General features: G+C 40.2%; 1 protein-coding gene across 2 annotated transcripts in view; it reads left to right on the top strand.

Moving 5' to 3' along the window:
* Window positions 1-23,305, top strand: part of sema4bb (sema domain, immunoglobulin domain (Ig), transmembrane domain (TM) and short cytoplasmic domain, (semaphorin) 4Bb) — a 60,789-nt gene that overhangs the window by 8,936 nt on the left and 28,548 nt on the right. Inside the window, exons 1-2 of one of the 2 annotated variants that reach the window (XM_074666304.1) lie at window positions 475-680; window positions 17,193-17,635. In XM_074666304.1, coding sequence (XP_074522405.1) covers window positions 17,515-17,635 — 121 coding nt within the window. In that variant the 5' untranslated portion in view covers window positions 475-680; window positions 17,193-17,514. Of the gene's footprint in view, window positions 1-474; window positions 681-17,192; window positions 17,636-23,305 lie in introns of those variants that run through there. The other variant, XM_074666303.1, reaches the window with a different exon arrangement.

Here is a 23,305-nt window from a genome sequence, read left to right as displayed (position 1 = left end):
GTGATTGTGTAACTATATAGTTTATGTGTATGGATTGTTTTAATTTGAAGACAAAACAATCTGCCTGATTTTATGAAGATTCTGCTCAGTGCTTTTATTTTGGTAGGGCATACCATATGTGACTGAAACACTTTTTGGGAGTGTGAAACAACTTGGCAGGCTTGAAAAAGAAGGGGACTTATTTTCCACATACTTTGGGTCTCATAAGAAAATGTTTGCAAGGGTGTTGTTGACTTTCTGCATAAAAAAACACGCAGTCAACCGGCCCTGATAATGTGTAGTCAGGAAATACTCAAAAGTAGACCATTTTAAGTAAAATAGTAGAAGAAACTGGGCAGTTTTTTTTTTATTTTTATTTTTTTTGAGGAAATGAGTGGCACATGTGTGTCGCAGACTCTCGCAGTCTGTGGTTGTACCGGCAGGCAGCTCGTGCAGTGGGCGGAGCTAAAGTTTACGAGCCTGGAAGCGTTCAGCCCTCAGTCAGTGTGTAGTAGAGGAGGCTCGTCTTTAGGAGCACCAAGGATGGACTCCACTCCACGGACACATTAACGGACTCAGTTTAAACAGAGATAGAAGGATACTTTTCGGATTTAAACGGTGTTGTGGTCTTCTGTCGACACAACGGTTGAAACCGGAGCTTCTTTGGCAGTTTTTTTCTCGTTGGTTGCAGCTCGAGGACGGTAAGGTCTCTTTTTTTGCCTGCACTGTTTTCCAACGTTTCCAGGTTAAACACCTTTGAGCGGAGGAAACCCGTCGCATTTGTCTTTATTGTGCTGGAAAAATCTTCAAAAACATAACAGAGCGAAATTTCGAAGGGTTTAAGCGTTTTCTATGTGCCGTCGACCTGAAACAGACTTTAAATATATTATAACGTCTAGTTTGCGGTAACGGCACCTTAGAGCTTCACATCGTGTCATCAGATCCGTGAACTAGAGGTCTTGTCCTCACTCTACTCCCTCTGAGGGCAATATCCATTATTTTATTATTCGACCTATAAAGCTGATCCTGGTTCAGTTTTCCTTAAAGGATGTGCTTGGTGAGGGTCTCCTGCAAAGTGACTGCTTGGTCCTTAGTAAAAATCCCTAAACATCATAAAGTTTAAGGAGACTTCAGCTTTTGCAGCGCTGCTGAAAAAGCAGTAGAAACACATGTAGATGAGGAGACAGTCTAATGGACTGCTCTGCATTATGTCTTCCCATGTGTGTAAACAGCTGCTCCTCACATTTAGCTTAAAGAAACTACAAATAAGACCCACTCCTGTTGCACTAGCTCTGTTATATGTACCTCACATTTAAAGACATACTACACAATGTGGGGCATTTAGGAATTGATTTTGTCCAGTGAAACACTCTTTTAATAACACATTGCTCCTCTTATCTCTTTGCAGTAGAAGGTGTTGACATTCCTTCAATGCTGATCTGCATTTCTGTGAAAGAAACTGGTGAAATATCCTCCTTTGTGGCCTTTTTATCCCCAAACAGGAAGTGGTTTTAAAGTTTGATCCTCATGGAGTGATGAATCCAATCTGGAGGCCGTCATGCGTGTGAGTTCAGCATTGAGATAGTGCTGATATGCTTGGTTTGAATCTGACTGTAAATGACCGGCAGAGCAGTCTCTTTCCCCTCTGGGCCTCTGCTCCTCCTCTGCTGTGTGATAGTATATCAGTATCTCTAATAACACTGATAGTCTCACACTGTAAACAAAGCTGCACAGACCCTGTCTTTTGAAGCACTCGTAAAGTATTTTGCCTTCTTCTCCCTGTCTTTTTTTTTCTAAAACACACACGCAGACCCCCACCCACACAATCAAACACTCAAAACAAACACAGAGACTCCACCCTGCCCTCCACCCACTGTAACAACTTCAGAGGAATGGTCAGCATGTGGAGAAGAGTTGGTTGTGAAGTGGAAAACAGGGAGGAAGAATGCTACAGAGGTTAGAGAGATGTCCCCAAAGCAGAGTCCAGAGGGACAGTTAGTGCTCAGCACAGGCTGATGGGAACTTGCGTGTTCAGGGTCCCACTGCAGCAGCCTCTCATACTAGGCTGAGATGTGGGAAAACAGTCATTTCATTGGGCTGCAGCCAGAATGCACCCAGGATGACGGGGCAGGCATGGAGCCAGCCATGCCGCCTTTTCATCAGCTGAGTTGAGTTAGTGCAGATTCAGATCAGGAAGGCGTTGTTGTTGTAATGTGTAAAAATCCTGAGCACGTTTTGTTTTCTCTAACAGGAGTAGGGAGAACATTTGGCACGGGAGGTGAGACGGTTTCAGGAATCTGCAGGAATTCTCGTGGTATTATTGCAACCTAAACTGTGAAAAGTCACACCTCGCTTTTACACATGGGCGATACGGTTTGATGGTTAGCATTTGCATTCACTGAAACCTGGCTGCAGCCTCATTTGCTGTCTCTGCTGTGTCTGCACAGAGCTTTGTTTACCACTTGCAGGGCTATTCATATTCATATGTGTGACCTGCAGGTCCTGTATAAAAGCCGGCCAAGCCCTGCTGGGGTTTAGATGGAGGGCCAGAGGAGGGCTCTGAATGCAGGTGATGTCCCTCTGGTGCCGTGCAGATCAACCTGTCATTTCTAGCCTCTCTTGTTGCTGGATCTTTATCCAACCTGGCATTACTTCCCCTCAGAAATCTGCTTTTGATAGCAAAAACATGTGTTCCACTTGTGTCTGACCCATTTATAACAGACAGATCCTGACTGTGTACAAGGTACAGGAGCTGAGTCTGTAGCTGCAAGTTTATACAAATCAGTAATGAAATACAGATCTACATCAAAGCTAATGGACAAAGTGTGCAGTAATTCTCATGTTTGCAAATGCATTGGCTAATTTCACAGTATGTCGAGCCAACTGTCATTCTTTGGATTTGGTTTCTGTTTTGTTTTAACAGAAGAGGAGACGTGTGATGTGTTTTTTTCTGTTTTTTCTGTTTCTGATATTGTCACCTTGCGACAATAAAAACAATACTCCACAGTTTAGATAGTATCAGGTTCTACATTTGAAATTGAGCACAGAAGGGAAAGTTGGAGAGGAGCAGAGTTTCAATCTCAGGCTTTGATTATTGTTGTTTTGATATTTCCGCCATAAGACTGGAAATCTTATTGTTGTTGTGAAAAACGGGTGTTCCCACTCCTCCAACAAGAATCAACAGACCCTTGTTTAACCTGCAAATCCAGGTTGGTTAACATTCAAATGACTCATCAAGGTTTATTATGAAGGCAGGTTTAGACTGCGTCACTGTCTCCCATCTGACAAGTGTTTCAAATTCATCCGGAGATAAGTCTCAATCTCCACCAGGGTGAGGTCCAAACTAAGAGAGCTGTCTTCGGATGGAAAACATATTATGTAATGTGTCTCTCTCCAGAGAGAAACCAGTGTCCTCCCCATTCTTTTCCTCTTGTTTAGAAAGAACTGTAGAGAAAAGGATAAACTGTGACTTCTTTGTGCCTGGAGCCTGTGAACTGAAGCTTGTGTTTCAGGAGTGATGTGTGATACAGTTACTGTTATTTAATTTAGTCCCAAGACAGTCTTTAGATTTGGGATTTAATACGGCAAATTGCAAAAGAGAAACTTATAAGTGCAAAGATAACAACAAAACAAACCTTTACTCCTAGAGCAGGTAAAGGAAAGAAAATGTTATAAGGCAAGAAAAGGTTTCCTGTGTTGCATGTTAAGATACATTTTTCTGGTCTAGAATAAAATTTATAGCTTTTCCAACTTCTTATTCGCTGACTGCACAAGTTCATAGTGCTGTGGTGACATCTGTGGTTATAATTTCCAACACCCTGGTTATCAAATGATTTCATGTGATGCTGAAGCTCCAGTGTTGTGTGAGTTAAGCGTGCTTCAGCACAGAAAACTGAAGTTTATGAGAGGACTGTATACCATCATGAGGAAGCTGGTAACAGGAGATGCTTCTTATGGATGAAGTCTGACTTTTTTAAAAGTTGTTGGTAGGGATGTCCCTATCCCTATCCCTAGTGTTGGATTGGGGCCAATTATGGTATTTTTTAAAGTATCAGTGATCCGCATTTTAGCCGATCATTCACATTAGCCGTCATTGGAAAAAAAATGCTAAATTATATCAGTATACCCGAGCACTCTGAGTTCGAACAACCCATAAAGTTGGCGCAAAAATAATAAAATAATGTTTGGTACATTGATGGGGAATAGCATTTTAGGCTTATTACTGAACAACCAGATCCAACAATAACATCTGATTTACAGCATCCTACGGTAACTCTCAAAGGACATACAGTTCGAAAAGGCAAAAACAAACACAGGGTGGTCTGTTTGCTTAGCATAAGCAAATTCGTGGTTAAAATGTGAGCAGTGTGGATACAGATCAAACTAGAATGTAAAAATCGGACATTTGCGTTTGTGGTCTTACACTGTCTCATGAAGGTTGTGTTCGGGGCAGCCTCCAATTCAAGCGTATTGTTCAGGGGGCCTCGTACAAAATAAATGTATTGACTCTAACATCAAACTAGCTGGACTAAGTGAGATGGAATTAATAGGCTCAAGACTTAAAGCTTTTATTTTTTACTATTTATTATTGTTAACACAAGAGAGAAAAGTGTGTGGCTTCACATTTTTTGTGTGCAAAGTTTATCTCTGCAAACCTGTGAATCAGATCAGGATTTGGTATTGGCCGATTCTCAATCCTAAAAAATATGGATCAGTATTGGTGACAAAAATGCTGATCAGGACATCCCTAGCTGTTGGTCTTAACTTTTTTAATTCCCCTGGTAAGAGCCATACAACTATATAACTTTATACTGTGATCAGGTGTGGAAGCTTTGGTTAAGTTTACTGTTTAATGTAACACATCAAAATCTACGTTTTAACAGTGATTAAAAGCTGAATGTCAGCACTTTTCTGAATAAAATTATCTCTTAATTCTAACTGCATAAATAAATAATGATACCACTCTTCATCCGTCTCATGTATCATCTGTTGTCATCAGGTCTGTGCCAGGTGTGACCACAGTATTGACTTAGCACTTACTGTCTTGGTGTCAGTTGCTGTCGGAGACAAAGATGGAGCACCTGATGGTAAACAAAGACGAGGTGCTTCTCTTTAAAGTCAGCGTGTTTGCTGTGAGTAAACAGCCAACGGAGAGTAGGCGGCGAACCAGACAAACGACTCAGACGCACTGTGTCATGTTTCCACTTGGGATGAGTAATATGAACAGTTTTGTGGTCCAGGCTTGTCATTACCTTCACTGACGTTGGTACCTGAACACTCTGCAGTGATTACAGCACGAGTCTGACAAGGTGAAGCAGGGGCCAGAGGCAGAATATCGTCATCTGATATGCTCTTAAATCCTATCGCCCTGCCTGTCAAATCGAGTCAAGAAATGAGTCCTCACATCGGTTTAACTGCGGGGATTAATGGTGCCCCCCTTGCTCCATGTTTAAGTCATGAGATGAGTGGTCCACTATGGACGGCCAAGTCTGTGAGTTTGACGGTGTAATTAGCAGATGAACTGTGATGCTAACACAGCGTGCTCCAGACCTCACAAAGACCTCTATTTTGTGATTACATGACTGTAAATCCTTGACTCGCCTTTGTCACGCCACAGAGTTTGTTCACAGACTTGACTGACATCATCATCATCATCAGCCTGAGAAAGAACAAGACGTTGATGTTGATCTGTGTTGTAGCTGTTTGCACCTTTGATATCAACAGCTCTGACCATACTGACCAGAGAGGACAGAAAATAAACTCTATCATTAGATTTGCAGCATGTTAAGCTGTAAAGCCCAAAGCAAATTTAAAATCTTCTGTCTTTTTTGTAATATTTCTTCAGGAAGTAAAATGTTTGGCTCCACTGATGAGGATTTCCTGATTGGTCATCACTCTTTATAAATCTAATACCATCAGTTTAAAAGTGTGGAGAGCTTTTCAATCCAGAAGTCAGTAAAAAACAAAAGCCTCTTGAAATTAGTTTCCCAGTCAGTTTGTGTTAATCACTTTTAAATGTCGGAAAATATTCCTCCATAGGTTGTCACAGCTTCAGCAACAGTTCTGTGTGAAGACGTGGAAAATTGGGCCTCATACACTCTCCGTTCTGTGACTGACACTCAGAGCTCATTATTGACGCCTTGCAAGTTTTTCATGAGAAGCGATCTCCCACTGTTCTGCACCGTGCTCGAATAATTCGAGGCAAGGGCAACTCTGTATCAGAGGGAATAAGGTGACCCCAACTCTCCACTGAGCACTTATCCCCTCTGCCAGTTCTGCTTCACTCATTCGTTTGAAATGATAATTGCTCCTTCCTGCGTGGCAAAGCCAAGCAGTGTGTGCAAAAGAGATGTAAAAGAGAATTTGAATATTCCTCAGAGTCTGTTCAAGTGAAGGATCACACTCAAAGGGATGTAGCACCATGCTGTTTAGTGTCCACTGTGTGTACATATCATGACGGGATGAATGCTGTTTAAAGACAAACACCACGGTTAAATTTATGATAGAATTGGTGGCACATTTAATGTTCATCAGTACATTTTAATGAATAGAGTAGCTTTTGACTTGGAGACACAGACAGTGCTTTATCATGGGAATAGTGCAGCAACTTCTTCAATTATTAATCTGTCTGGTAGTTTAGGGTCATGCAAAGCCAGTGAGGTAAAAGGAGTAGTGTTCAGCAAGTGGCTGTGTCAAAGCAACATAGAGGCAGGATTTTATCCCACCAGAAAGAACTTATTGATCTTTCTGTAAACTGATATGCCTTTACTTGGACCTCCAGAAACTGTGATTTGAGCTGCATCCCCAGCAATAGTCTGTTCACCATAACAACAGTCTCTCATAGAGCTCATTACAGTAATGTTATTAAACTGGTGTGCTGTCACCTTATACGATAAGGAACAGAGCTCTGTGAAGCTTGAATCCTTCAAGTTTATCTTCTCCCCTCTGCTTTCATGAGCTAACATCTTTCTGGAAACTGACTCAAACTAAACGACCACTTTCTGATAGTGCTTAAGAAATGTTCCAGTGAACTCTGTCAACTCTGTTTTTGCTTGCAGCTAACAAGTTATGCTCATGTTATGGTGTGGCGATGATGGCAAAAATCGAAATCATGATTGATTGAACCTTGATTTTAGTTAATGCACGATTATCCCACTCTCAACCATAGACTGTATATAGAGTGGACAGCATGGGTCCGCCATTTATCATTGTACAGTTTTGAAGCCAAAATTTCCCCGTCTCAAGCGCCACCACTGTAGCAGTTTGTAGCCAGAGTCTGTGCAGTAGAGACGATGAGGCATTCTGGGAGAATCTGAGTGGAGCCGGGTGACAAAATTAATATATATTTTTTTGCTTTCGAGAGTCTAATCATTTCTTGACTCTACCTCCCGACATATTTTACAATCCCTGAAAAAAATACACGAGAAAGGCATCTGTCAATCATCTTTAAACGTTACGTAAAACCTTGTTTTTAACCTCATATAACTAATAAAAACAAAACTTTCCAGAAAACAAGAGGATTTGAATACAAGGCAGCCAAATGATATCTTCAAATCCCCACAACAATCGGACGTGAGAAACATTTCCACGAGGTGTCATAATTTTTTTAAGTTTGACCACAGCTTATCTGGAATGACTGGAATGACTGGAAAGACGGATTTTCTAACCTATACTGCAGCCAGCCACCAGAGGGAGCAGTTTTTGTGGAGACCTCACTTCAAGCCGAGCAAGCGGACGTCCATTTTTTTTACAGTCTTTGCTCTCAACTTATTTAATTTTGTATATATTTGTTTAATTTTGAAACAAGTAACTGAAATGAACATATGTGCAAATGAAGAATTAATGAGTATTTATTAACTGAAAACACACATCAGCTAGAATAAAAATGTTTTGGGGAAAAAGTCAAATTTAAAAAAATAAATAAAAAAGAGAAAATAAAAAACTTGTATTTCTTGGAAGCAAAAGAAATCATTTTAATACTGTGATGTTAATGTAGAAAATAACTGTCTTCTGCTGTTTTTCTGGCAGCTGTCACGCTTTGTGACACCTGGCTGCCTGTCGTGCAACTACACAGCCAGTAGTATATTTTAAGGGGTTGGTGTATTGGTACAGAGAGATTACAAAATAAAAATAATCCAGGCTGCAATTTTACATCAGTTAGAAGCTCTAAATCTTACTTTCAGTTATTTTTTGATTAATCATCCAGCCCTAGCTCATGTTTCTGAATGAACAGAGAGATATAGTTAGTCTTTGACCCAAGTGTCGAGGATTTGCTGAATGCTTCAGTTTCAGTATGTGATATAATACTGCTCTGGATCCAGATGCAGATGAACAGATTGTGCTCACTGTCTCCCACTGAAATAGTACATTTGGAGTATCGCAGAGCGCAATATGCCACTACTGAGTGCTTTCTAGAGTGAGTCATTTAGAGGTTATGGGAAGAGACTGTTTTGTGTTCTAAAGTTGCCTATCAGTTTCCTGCTAACTTTGATCTCTCTTGGGTTACACGCTAATTTGTTACACATAATTTTCCAGTTATTTTGCTTTTTAAAAGCCATCGAGTGTGTTGGAATGCATCAGGGACATCGCACAGCGGGATGTATTACAGTCTGTCATCAATACAAAGAGGATTCTGTGAATAATTAATAATACATGCAGGAAATGTCAGTATCCTACTATTATCACTCTGGGATCACACGCGTGAATCAATAATTCAGTGAAGGCTGTTGGTTTCAATTCTCTGAGACTTTTGTGTTCCTGTAAGATAAACTGAGGACGGCAGATAATGTTGTGTCCAGGAAATGACTCCACCTGTAGTCAGAGAGGACTGACTCTGCTCTAATAAAAAAAAGAAGCATTCAGGAGATTTTTATCAAAGCAAAATTTGTTGCAATAATTTACACCAAAATTAAGATTTATTGTGGTTACACGTGCCCTGTATGTAGAGGCTACAGTTGAAACGCTGCCCATGGCCTCTTGGTGCATGCCACCCCCATTTCTCTGCTCCCCTCATTTCCTGTCTCTCTTAAGCTGTCCTGTCCAATAGACGCACAAATGTCCAAAAATAAATTTTAAAAAACACACTGAAAATCTTTCAAGTGGTTTTTAAGATATCTAGCTAACATTTCAAGACTGAAATATAAAATCAATTTCAGAAAAAAAAACTATCTATCCTGTGACCTTTCGACTTCATTCAGGCTTCATTGAAATTAGTGGACCTTAAAAAACAGTCAGTATTATTTTGGCATCTTTACAACAATTGTCTCTTTGACTTAGCGTCTGCCTCCGGGCCTCAGGATCCTGAAGATTCAGAGGGCAGCTGTCTGATATTATAGTCCTAATAAGTGCAGTGAGCCTAGAGGTTTTCACTTTTACTGCATGTTAAAGTCTCGTCTTTTCTGTTTTACCACAGAGGACTCTTTGTGTATCAGAGTCAAGTGAAAATCATGTTACCTGCAGGGTGGAAAAGATATTGGATGGATGACAGAGGCTGTATTTTACTCCTGAAAGTCTGTCTTATTGATTCCTTAAGTTCTGTTGACATTAAAAAGGCTTTATTTAAAATATTTACATTTAATCAGCATTTCATTTCCTGCTCTATAGGAATTTCCTTTAAGACTTCCAAACAAAACCTTATCTGGTTGGAAAGATGTTTTTCTAAGCTTGTTATGAGTTATGACAAAGTTGCCCATATTAAAATCTACTTAAAGGCCTGTGTGAGAGGATATCCTGAAGATTTGTCTCTGATAGACGCAGTTTCCATAATCTGCTGTGTATCCCTAGGAAAGCAATGACCAGTGTGTGCACCCAACATTTTACAGTTGGAGTTTATTTTTAACCCAGTTGTGATTTATTTAGGAGTCTGCTTTCTTGGTGTGCCCTGCTCGATGAAGGAGAGGAAATGTGGTACCCTGGGTTCACACAAAGTACAGCACACTGTACTTTTATAGACCGAGTACTCAGCCCTGATCGAGGCTTCCTGCACTTAGAAGATACAAAATGTTATCAGTCAGAGTACCTGTTTGATTTATATGCACATTTTCAGATTTATTAAATCATCTTTCAGAAATAAGTCCAATTTACTACTCTGTCGGATAAGAAAATGTAGTAATCTGATTGGATGAGATCAGTATTTTTGATGAAGTGATGGGTTTGCTGGTCCTTTATCAGGTTACTTTAGTGATATGGTACGGATATGGTTTTGATGTAGACCAGGCATATCTAAAGTCAGGCTCGGGGGCCAATCATAGCCTGAGATCCATTTGATCCCCAGCTTTCGTCATTCATTGATGTTAGCTGACAGGCTGACGTTCAGTCACTAACCCTGCTCAACCAATCACAGCGTGTGTCTAACGATAAGACGGTGAATTTAAATCACGTCATCACTCTCTTATCCCTACCTCTTTGCTAACCAGCTGATGCTGTATTAATAATTTCTCATCCACCCCTGATTTATATTAATATGGCACTAAAATGTATCATTTTCTAAATTATGTGTACCTAGTTTACATTTTCTGTCAAGTGCACAAACAAAAACAAAGTCTGTCTAGTAATGTCTCACTGAAGTACATTTGGACTGTGCATGGGCTGCTTGGTTCATAAACATCCAAAGTTAAAAAAAACTCTTTAGAGAACAGACTAGACAGAGAAGACGAGCTCATTGGTATGATATGTTGCAGATCAGACAAAAATTGTGTTATGAAATTGTTGAGAATACAGGATAGGAAATATTTGGGGTTGAAGACATTGATGGCAAGTCAAAAAAAAAAGTTTTAAAGCATTTTAAAAAACAGTCTTGATAATATCCAGGTCCTCATCCTGCCCTAAAAAACATCCTGACACAGTTTCCCTTTATCGCCCCTGATTGGAGAACATTGTCTTTGTGAAGAAGTGATGACAGGTGAGGTTTGATTTCATAAGTCTGAAATGATCGCTCAGGTATGTTTGGCATCACTTAGTGACAGATTTTTTTTTAATTGAACTCTCAATAAGAATTCTTATGTTGCTGTCATGATCAATAGATATGTCAGTAGGAGCTGTGGGCCCTTGGTCAATTCCACAAACTCATATGTGGCCCTCTTTGAGAGTTTGGACACCCCTGACGTAGACAGTCCAGAGAGAATCCAGAGCCTGGTTCATGTGCAGTGCTCTTTATGTGTAATGCAGCATAGCCGCCAGTGTTACTGTGACAGAGTTCAGCCATGACGGTAAAAGCAGTGATGTTTGGGTTAGGCTCAGAAAGTAGTCTGTGAATTTCAGAGTTATTTGTTCTCAGGGTGGTGGCTTTAATCTGTTTAGAGCACAGATTCTGGGGGAAAATATACATAACTTCATTGCCCACCACTTCTGTCTGACCTCCACAGTCTGGATGAGAATGGCCCGTCTGGAGGAGTGAGCTTGGCTGAATCTAACTGGAACACCTTTTCAATGGATTTAGATTTAATTGTGTTAGCTGTTTTTGTTTTGAAAGTTGAAAACATTTATTTTTCAATTTAGAAAAAACCCATTATGTTGTAAATGTAAAATTAAGCTAAAAAAGCGCAAGGCTAGCAGGAGATCAACAAAATTTACTCACATTTGATGAGCCCTGAACTGACAGATTGGGCACTTTATCCTCATGAGTATGGACAAATGTTTTCAAACTTAATGATTTTTAAAAGGTGAATTCAGCGTATTTCATTGGTTTCAGATATCCAAGCTGTTCCCTTTAGGAGAGACTTTTTGGGACATGCTAACTAGCTTAGTATGTGGGCTGAAGCAGTTAGGAAGCTGTTAGCATCTAAAAGAGAGGATGTGAGTGCACTGATAGGTTATAACTCAGCCAGCTTGTTAAGTCTGCTCTTTGCTAAACCCACATATAAAGCAGCTGAGTTAGTTTGTGAAGTGTGGCATCATTAAAGGCAAAGCTAGCTGTTGATGATAAGCACAGAGATGTATGTCAGAGGAATGGGTTTGTAGGCACAAGGAGTTTTTTTTAAAGCTAAATTAAGTTGAGCTGAGTAATGAAAATGATACAGCGAGTAATTAACTACTAATTACTTTTAATTACATTTTAAGGGATGTGGTCGAGGCTACTATAAATAAGTCACAAGCCAATAAAGCCGTTACAATTAAGAACAAGAGCCATTACCCTGGGACGAGTGAGTCGACTTAGAGATCATTAAGCTTTATTTTTCAAAACTATATTTCATAGTAGATTAAAGATAATGACAAAATTATTTCCTTCATTTAGTTCTCCCTAATATCATAAAGACATCAAAGAAGACAAATATTCAGGGGGAAATGTTTTACCTTCCTCCTCTGTCCCTTTGGTCGACTTTAAAGTGAAAATGCACTGCCTGCTGAGCTAAGCAGACTGCTATATGTGAGATTTATAACGACAGACGCAGCAGGCAGTCTCTGCCCTGTCAGTCACCTACTGAGGCCTTTTCGGCACAGCATAATGGCTCCATAAATCTTCCTGGATGCAAAGGGGCCATGTTGTGTAAGGGTGGGCATCTGAAACAAAATATCAAAAGACAAAGATATTTGATGATGTGAAATTTTGAACTTTTATTCTCTCTTTTGTTGAGAGCAGTTTGGGGTCCAATTTGAGTTGCAGTCTTTCAAAGTCACCTTAAACCTGGCAAAAACTGAACCACTCAAGTTTCAAATTTGATTGCAGCAGCTCAATTAAATGCAAATGCTCTTATAGCTCTCTTTCACTTGGACTCAGATGTACTCATGATACTGTTAATGGATTGGACGGCGGCCTAATCTAGCCTCACGTCGAGCTCTGTCTTAGAGCTTTCATCACAGGGTCCTGCCCGGCAGCTGATTATCTTTATAAGTGCCTCAGTCTGTGCCAAAGAGTAAATGAGAGACAAGTGACTTTGCAGGGATGAAATAGTAGGAGCTGGTTGCCGAGCACAAAGCCTGCCAGTTTATACCGAGCTAGCAAAACGGCTAGCTTTATGCTCCGCCTCGTCCCGTTAACTTGCCATGACCTGGCCGAGTGGATGGACCAATAAGTCTGTCACACCCTTTCTCTCTTTCAGCAGATGCAGGTATTAATAGGGAGCCTCGTGGAAAGTTTGAAAGGTTAATGAATCTGTAGCCTGAAGCAATATGGCACCAGATTCCCCCTGCAGACATACAGGGAGCAGCAGACCTTCCCCTGGATGAGCAGATGGGTCCTTTAGCACAGAGCATAGCAGGTTGTCTGTAGTGTTACAGCCACAGCTGAATAGAGCTGTAATCCTATAAGTCCAATAACCATTGTTTCTAATAAGATAACTTTCTTTGCTTGAGTACTTGCTGTCAAATGTGATTAAATGCTTATTAATTTTTAATACTTTCCCTCAGATCCATGCGCCTTGTTCTTCAGAATGGATTAGGACACGACATGATTAATGCTTGAATACATGATTTTGTGACTTTTTTTTAAGCGAAACGAAACAGCAAGAAAAAAAACATCTGTTTACTTGCCCTTTATTCACCTATAAAGCCTCGACACATTTATTGTCCCGGTGTTGATTATCCATCTGTCCTCTTCAGGTTTCTGGACGCAACACATTTTAGCCTTCACTGATTCATCCTTTAGATTTCCAAGACACCACCTTTTTCCTTTTGATTTAACAACATCCTGTGAGAAATGCTCATGTGTGAAAGTCTGAGAGAAGTAAATAATGAAGTCCTAAACACAACTTTACTGGATATCTGTACAATTCTGAAAGTCGTAGGGAAAATATTAGCAAACATATTTCCAGCATTTTGAACCAAATCAATGATGCTGTAATGTGTCTGAAGCACCAATTATCACCACTTATCCTGCGACCATTTATAACTTTCCACGAACACCCTGTGGCCACTCTGGGACCTCCAAAGTGATTTTCTAATTAACAACATTTCCAGGCACCGAAAGGTCAATGCAAGAGTGTATTTCTGCTTTGTTCACTCACACAATTAGCCGCAATGTTTCCTTATTTATCACAGTGCTAGGAAACCCTCCTAACAGCATCTCTCTCGTTCTTTTCATTAAAGTTTAAAGAGCTGCAGTTGCATAAGGATTTGCCCTGAGAGCATGAGGACCCGGGGTGTGCGGCTCATGCTGGGCTGCCAGGCTTGTTGTTGATGCAGTCCCAGCAGGCATGAGAGGGACCAGCCAGGGAGGAGGGAGATGTTAGGGGATCATAGACGGATGTTCCAGCTTTCAGTGATCGAGCAGGCTTCAGTGTAGCAGCAGGAGGCTGGGACTGAAGCAGTGAATGACACGGACATATTGGTCTGCTGGTCTGGACCCAGGGGACCGAAAGAGACAAGTCTTGGCAGGTAGCAGGAGGACAGGGTTGTAAAAGCTGTTTAGAGAGTCTGTTGTATGTTCAGGTTGATCAGAAGTTTAAAATTGTATCACTCAGCAGGGAACTGTCTCTGAAGCAGGCCGAGGACCACTTGTGACCTCCCGCTCCTCTTGTACTGTTGTTGAATTTATTAGCTACCGTAAATATTTAAAAGAGGTCTCCAAGGAGTTGTTGCAGTGACGCCAGCTCTCAGCCAGAGACGCCATGTGCTCTCCAGTGTTTACTTTCTAAACGTCACCACCTTTGTGGGGGCCCAGCTCAAGGGGAGACATGCGGAGCTGTCAGAAAACAAGGAGTCATGAGCTGTGATCACTCACAGGGTGAGGTTTGCTCTGCCTGCTGATATCTCTGCTTTTCCCAGAGCAGTTGAGAAATCTGGAGAGTGAAGAAACTGTTTGTCTTCTTGTTTAGGTTTTCAGAGCCTTGCCTAATATCCTACATTGGAAATGCTTTGTTTGTATATTTTGTTCTTTTAGTCACACTGGAGCTAGGAATGTCTGAGTGGGCTTATCTCTTTTGTAAATCCTGAAAGAAATTCCTAATGCATAACTATGACCTCCACATACGCATCACGTCGTATCACTTCCATTGACTTCAGTGATCCACTTTCCACCAGGAAGCGTCACCTGATCATTTTTATTTTGTCAGAAACTTAAAGCTCCTGTTAGGATTTCTCTTTTTGACATACTAAAGAAAACGGTACTAACAGGGAAAAGGAGGATTATTTTAAAAGTTTTTTTGTAATATCTGAACATACTGCTGCAAAGTATGTGTCAGAGTAACAATACACGAACTCTGTCAAAAGGCAAAGGTTTTTGATAGGTGATACAGTTGAATGTTGAAAGGATACAAGATGATATAGGATAAGATACAATCTTTTGTTTGGCCCCATATACAGAATTAGACTAGCAATAACCTTTATAAATATAATGAATTTCAGTAAAAATACAGTTATTGCCATTTACACGGTACAGGGTTTCATGATGTGTTTTTTAAATGAACCCCAACGTTCACATGTACAGGAACAGGTCTGTGAAGAAAGTGTCATCCATGAAGGGTTCAAAACAGACACAAACGTTAGTTTTTGTTTATAGGGGCTCTGTGTTATTTACCAAATGCAAGAAAACTTCATAAACTCTGTTGTACTTACCATTTAGTGCAAGTTAGCATGCGGTCATTCCACTGCTGCAAGTATCATTGCATGTTGACATTACCCTTTTTATATATTATCAATATATATCTATGTATGAAGTGAGAAATGCTGTACTGGTTAAAATTAGAGGTGTCCCAGTCCAATATTGATATCAGATATCAGTCCGATATCAGCAAAAAAAACCAAGTATCCATATCGTATCGGAATGCATCTAAAATCTCCTACATAAGCAGTTTCTGTTACCCATTGGTTAATAATAAATGGGTCAGTTTTTCCTCATACCTACTGTTGCTGATTACTGTTCTTTGATTGAATAATATCACTTAATCAAGCCTTTTCTAACATGACAGACATGCTACAAAATAAGGAATAAAAGTATGCAAGTTTAATGCTGATATCATATTGGATTAATATCGGTATCGGCCAATACTCAATGCTGCAGTATCGCTATTGTATCGGAAGTGAAAATGTAATATTGGGACATCCCTAGTTAAAATTGTTCAAATTTTGAATTTCGTAAAGCTATTTCAAACATAACATCTTTTCACAGATGTAGGCAGCTATTTCGAGTTATCATCCTTTTGAAGAATGGAGCATGCAGTATGTTAGTTGCTGGTTTTGTGGTGGTGGAGACCAAAAACAAAGCTGCCAGTCGGTCTCAAACATCCTTCCCATGTATCGTATGTGCTAATGCAGCTCTGTTTCTGAGTGATGTGTAAACAAACAGCTGTTTGCCATACTGATTTAAAAGCTCATAGTCAATGCTGTGTGGTTACAGCATCTCTCTTTAGCCCAAGAGTGATCAAGGAATGTGTCATTGCCTTCCCAAGAACTGAAACACAGCCCAGTCCCTCTGAACCATCAGGCTGTAAAACTTATGATGAAGCAGATTTAAGCTGCACTTAATTCAGATGACTTCCAGGAAAGCTTAACCACCTACTAAATAAAATCTCATACGTTTATCCAAATAAAAAGCACCTTATCTGCACAGTCACATCCAAACCAATAAAAGTCAGAGAGCAGATGTGTTCATTTTGCTCTTCCAGACAAATTACAGAGCTGTCTTTGGGAGTCGAAGTCCTTTTATGCGTTTCCCCACATAGCCTCCAAATTAGAGCCTAGCTGCCATGTTATCTTCACAGAGATCTCTCCCTGATTTTTGATGACAGTATAATTAAATACCAGGATTTAAAACAAAAATCCTACATGTGTTTTATCTTGCAGACAACTTTGCTGGCTGCAGTGCAAATTGGACGTTCACAGAGACGTAAAGTTTGTTCAGCCCTGGAAGCTGCCCCACAGTCTGTGTTGGTGTCAGTTGGCTGGTGGTTTGAATGATCTGTTGGTTGAGTTTTTCTTTGGCTGTGTGAGCACACAGTGGAAGCAAAAATATTTGTTTTTGTCATGAAGGCTTGAGCTAAAGCCATGTGTGAGCTCAGTGAAAGTCTCAGGACAGAGGGATGAGGCGAGTGAGGTTTGAAGCTGCCAGAGCTGTTTAACTCCACAACTCTTTAATTCTTGATTTTGTTTGCTAGTTCAACGCACACCATCTTCCAAAATGAACCACAGCCAGAAGTATTAGCTCTTTATGCTTTTGTAGTAGTTGAATAAGAAGTCAGAAGCTGGATGTTGATCTGATATTCCAGCATGTGTTTCATCTTTCTTAAAACATGTTTTTTGATCAAACATTTAAAAACATCTTCTCGCTCTTCTTTCCACAGATCCAAAAGGACTTTGACTAAATGGCCACTGGTCAGAGCTTAGTGCTGAGCCTTCGAAGAGCACTATGAGGAGATGACAACAAGCAGCCTTTAATCCAGGAAGGATTCCTCTCCTCCGCACTAAGAGTCTGCTAACCGTGTGTAAGGACCTCTGGGAGTACAAGAATCAAGTCAAGGACACGTTCACTCCCCTCAGCCTGCAGGAGTATGGGAGTGAGAATATAAAAGCTCAGCAGAGACAAGAGGAGCTTAATGAAGTCCAAGGAATCTTAAAACAAACAGTGTATTGTTGTGTATGTCTGCGTGAGAGGATCAGGCAACCATGTGGACGCTTGCTGCAACTGTCCACTGTCTTCTGGCTGCTGTGCTGCTATTGGCTAGTTGTCTGCAGTCACTGACGACCAGTGAAGATGACGTCACACCACGCATCAGTTTCCCTTACAGTAAGTTCACAGAATTACCTGACACACATGTTGTTATTGTCAGCTTGGTCTGACGCTGGAATTCTTATTTTCACTACAACCCTCTTTAATTTCAAATCAAATGTTGGAGCTGTTAGCATTTATGCTAGCATGAAGGACTCACTGCATATAAAGACAAAAAATAAGAAGGCATAGATTTCACAGCCTGAAACTAGGGATGCATGATATTGGATTTTTGCCGATATCCGATATGCCAATATATCGAAACCCCTTTTGGCCGATACCGATACTGATAATCACAAGTTTGTTTGTTTTTTTCACTGTAAAGAAAGCTAAGTCTATCCTGTACTGGAATTTATATGTTACTCTTATTGTGACGGTCTTATTTGTTTAAGAAACACACATAAAACAAGACAAAAAACATTTGATTTTACCATAAATAAGAAATGTATTATTTTTTCAAACTCAAGACATTCAGTATTGAAATACAGAAAAATAATTTCTTTAGATCACATGAACTTTAAATGTACAATGCATTTTTAAACATAACAAAGTTGAATTTGTGTTTTTTAAAGCTACTGTAACAACCTGGTGACAGACACTGAGCTCTGCAGTGCAAATAAATGAAGTGCTACATTTTATTTAAGGAGTTTATTTTTCAGATGGAAAATAATAATAATCCTAGCTGAAAAGCACCTTATCTGCTGTGCATATCGGCATAAATTTTCATACCTGCTGATACCGATAAACGTGTTTTTAAGCTTTTATCAGCCGATACCGATATTGTGCCGATGATATCGTGCATCCCTACCTGAAACACAAAGCCAGCAGCAGTTTGTGTTGGCTGGTGTAGCTCCAGAATATCCATTGGGGTAGTAGCATCCTTGACCTGACCCAAAAGAGGGTAAATATCACAGAGTGTCAATGTGAAGTCTATGACCAGTCATTTCATACTGTATGTTTCTTATCTGAATAGTAAATCTACCTCTCGTACCTGAAACAGTAACCACAGATAGGGGCACAACATCCATTTTTGTTGTTACCAAGCCAGCAAGCATAACAACAAACTCAGGTGCATTAGAGCAGAGTGCCTCCAGGCCTAGATGCCTGAACAACAAACCCCAGCCCTCATAAATATATGCAACAATTTCAAGGTTTGTTCCTTGTTTGTTTCCCATTTCAAGATCAGAAGACGATTTGTTCCAGTTTCATTGTTTATGTTTCTTTTTTTCAGCGTTGTGAAATATGTTATCATGTGACCTCTCAGCTTGTTACTCATTGAAACAAACACAAGGCAGCAACTTGAGGCTTTGTGAGTGCATCTCAACAGGCTTCACGACCTTCAAAAACACCTCGCATCTTCCCCTTTTTCTTTCCTCTGGTGAATTCACTGATTGAATGTGAGACCTTTTTGCACCGACTTCTTCATTGTATGTTACTTCTCCACACGCACTGCAGCACTGGTCTTATTATAGTAACTGTAGATTTAGCTTTACTGATGCAACAACTGCATGTTCCTTTTTACCGATTATCTCACAGCCTTTTGGTTATTAATTGATGCATTAACAGAGCTCACAACAAAACAAGGAAAGGAGAAATAAGGCGACTGCTTGGGAGGGACTCAGGGTGATTTTAGTGTTGCTGATTAATTATTTTTAACATCTTATGATGTAGTTGTTGGAAAAGAACAGAATAATAAGCTGACTCTTAAATGTAGCTTTCTGGTGCCTTAATTTACTCTTTTTTTCCTGAATCCTTGTCTCTGATGTGCAGCAGTACCCACAAAGACAAATATACCGATTAAGCAGCGACTAAAGTATAGGCTTAAAAGGACAGAGGGTGCTCTGTCTCCTGTAAACACTACCTGTCTGTCAGTGAAGCTCCTAAAAACAACAATCTGATGCTTGTTTTCTTCACTCTTCAACCAGCTCAGCGAGGTTTGATGTTGTAATCGACATGCACCATCTCAGACTGGCATTACTTAAACCAAATAACCACCTTTTTCATACTGGAGCCATTTAGCTGGTTTCTCAAAGAACTAAATGGATTAAATGGGCCCAAGGCTCCCAACAACAGAGTGTTTTCAGAGCCACTGATGTGTCTTCTTTCCTCCACTTCGCTCAACTCTTCTCAGCATTCATAATCTTAATTTCATGTTTTATAACACCAGCAGGTAGCAATTATGATTCCTTCAATCGGAGAGCATTAGCATCACTGCGAGATAATGCACTTTTCAGCTGATGACAGACCACAGCTTACAAAATCCTATTTAAATGTCACTGACACTGATTGTTTCCCGCTTATAGAGGGAGCTGCTTTGCATAAGCAGGGTCTGCAGCATCACTGACATGCTAAACATTTTGTATATAAAGCAGCCTCAATTCAGCCAGCCCCATTGATGGGGAACATGCAGAGCATTCAGGTTTGTAGAGTCTGTGAGAAAAGGGAGACCTGGGCTGTTTCCTCGGGTGAGGACCCTTGCTTCAACAGGACCATTTCCTGGAAAGCTGTCCCTCACTTTATTGTTCAGTCTTACCTCTCCTCCTGCTCCTTCCTCCTCTCCTAATGAGCAGGCTGGTCTCCCATGTGCACTGAGTGGTCTCTGCAGGAAAGGGGCTTGTCTGGTTTTCATTATTGGTCTCGTGCTGAGGGACGGCACAAAGGATCATGTGACTTAAAGAAAGCATTAGTTAGGTAGATGGCCTGTATCCATGTTAGCTATTACAGACCTCTCTCAACATATTTCTGTTGTGTTTCAGAGATTTGTTCCTTAACTGGGAAGAAGAAGAAATTCAAGCTCTGTTAAATGAGACCAACTGAAAATGAGCTGATGAGATTGACTGGAAACTGTCTGGCTCTTCTCTATAAACTGTTGCCTCTTGCATGTCACCCTCTTCTTGTTGTTATTCTGGTTCCACTTAAAGCAGCGTGTTTTTTTTAGCCTTGCTGCCAAGAGTTGGATGAGATGATTCATACCATTCTGATGGAGATACATGCAGCTTACCAGAGCAAGGTGTAAACAGCTAGCATATTTAAAAAGAAAACAGATCACATAGGCTTTTGTTGCTTTGTGTGTCAAGCAAGACTTTTTATGTCCTCAGCCGCAGCTCATGCTAAGCTAACTAAGAGTTGTCTCTGGCTTTTTTTTTTAATGGTTAGGCGTAAGAAAAGGCTTCATTTCCTCACAGAAAGTGTATTTCCCTAAATGCCCTTAAATAAATTTACTAGGGATGCACCGATCCCATCCTGGTATCAGGTACTCAGAGATCCAGCCCCTCAAAGCTGGCTCAGGTATTAGTAGGAAAGGATCAGTCCAAACTTGACACTTAGGCTAAACTATGATTTAGTCTACAATCAAATAGTCATTTCTGTCAATTCTGAAGCTTTTTTTTTTTTTTAACCAAACTGCTGTTAAACATTTAAACACTTATAGTTTAAATAAGTATTAACTTCAGTAATTCCATTTTTACATATTTGTGTCTTTTACTCAAAACATTTCCAGTCTTATTCCACAGTAGAGCATGCAGGTCTTTGTTTCACACTTGTATCGAATCAGGATCAGTATCGGCCGATACCCAAAGCCCAGGTAACGGTATTGGTATCAGGACCAGAAAAGCTGGATTGGTGCATCCCCAAAATTTGCTACAGATCACTACTTTTTTTTTTCACTGGCAATCAGAAAAGCTTTCATTATACCATGTGAAAATAACCATGCTTCTTTTTTAAACGTAGATTTTTAAAAATATTTTGATTGGATGCAGCAAACCTGAATAGAAAACTTGTTTAATTATGATTCATTATTTCTGTCTTGGAAAGGAATTTGGTTTAAAGATAGAAATGCTTACCATCAGTCTTTTTTAATGCTTCTGAACATTTCAAAAATGCTGTAGGTTAAAGTACGTATGGAAGAGAATGGAGAATTTAAGACAACACACAAGATTTAAAACCAATGGCTCCCCAATAATGCATCTGATTACTCTTATTAGTCACCATTTAATGAGGCAGATTTGTTTGTTATGAACTAAATATCAACTGGGGACACATACAGACCAGGAGGGAGAATTTTACTTCTGAATACTTTCCCTTAAGCTGCTAGTACTGAAGCAAATCAAATCTCCCTGTAAGCCAAGCTGCTGGGCATGTCTTGAAGGCCCAGCAAGCAGAGTGTCCTTTCATTTACATTTGGTTTATGTTTGCTGAATATTGTGCTCTTTCCCTCATGCATAATAATCCTGTGACCTTGGCCGTGTGTGGATCGTGGTACAGAAACACAGAAGGGGCAGCGAGAGAGGGGTCAGGCCACATACTCATGACATGCTCCAGTGCCCGCCTAAAACCCCAGAAAGGACACGCCTACTGATCCTGAAAAGAAAAGCGGTCTGCGGCTTCCAGCAGAGGTGGCACTCACAAGTGTCCGCTTATAACGCCACAACAGCAGCAACAATGGAGCGTAATTACAGCACATCAACTCCGTCTGTTTCAGACCTTTTAATGGCTTTGTCACTTGCACGCTCCAGGGAATGTACAGAAAAGTTCAGTCTCTGCAGATTTCAATCAGGAAAGTTTGATTTGAAGAAAATGGCAGGCAGCAAGAAATAATGTTGTGGCTGGTAATGAAGAGAGACAGAGAGGAATGTGAGGTTAAAGAGAGTCATTAGGTGTTTGGTTGGTTTGCTGAGAGGATTTTTTTCTACGAAACAAAAAATGATGTTTGCCTCAAAACTGACATTTTGCAGTGAAGCTCATAGTTTCACAGCAACTGATGATCAGAAAATAACAGTTTTACAGTTTTAGCATTATCACCCTTTCATGAATTATATGCTTTTTGCACAGCTCTGGGTACCCCTTATATTAAAGTCACACTCCAGAAGATTCTTCTTATTTCTGACACACTTGAGTGTTCAAACAGGGCATATTTTAAGGACGATAATCTCAGACTTAGGCACATTTATACTTAGTTACACTGTGGGCTGCTTCATACAAATGTGTCTGAAGGTTTTTCAAAACCCCTGCAGAGGTGGAAACACATCCATATATCTGAAAACCTCTATACATTTCTACCTCTTTAGCTGTGTAACTCTGTCAGTAGCCAGTCTGAGGAATAAAAGGGAGAGCTGTTAATAGTAACAAGCTTAGGATAAGCTTTTCCCTCATCACCAGTTTTACACCCTGAAAGAGATTATTTATTAAGTCATTGTGGATTACTAATGCAGAATTTAACATGGTGGCAATTTTTGATTTTTCATTCCAGGGACCATGCAGCCAGAACATCTCAGAATCTGAAAATGTTTTTCTGTTCATCTTTAAAATACATCCCTATTCCAATCACTCATTTTTATCTTATCAAAAGACCTGAAGTATCTTTTCATGCATGTCAGAACTTCACTGAATGAGATCCAGTTTGTTAATCCACTCCACATGCCTTCTAGTCCCACATGTGGTGTAGTGTATGTTAAAAGAGGGTGAACTCTGGACCATGTGAGGCCTGGCTGACTGTTCATTAAATACAGTGAGTGGGAATTATTATCTATAGAGACACCATCCATCATCATGAGTTGAGATACTCTGGTTTCTTTTTTATTTGACTTGATCAGCAGTGACAGCACATCTGATGAGCGTGCAGCTGAAACACTCATGGATTCATAGGAGGAAGTGCCGTCCTAATCAGTATCAGTTACACCTGTTGACTGA

Source organism: Halichoeres trimaculatus, unplaced genomic scaffold (assembly GCF_033239565.1).
Source record: "Halichoeres trimaculatus isolate MK-OKI-2021-1 unplaced genomic scaffold, fHalTri1.1 fHalTri1_scaffold_3, whole genome shotgun sequence".
Lineage (NCBI taxonomy): Eukaryota > Metazoa > Chordata > Actinopteri > Labriformes > Labridae > Halichoeres > Halichoeres trimaculatus.
This window is presented reverse-complemented; position numbering and strand designations above follow the sequence as displayed.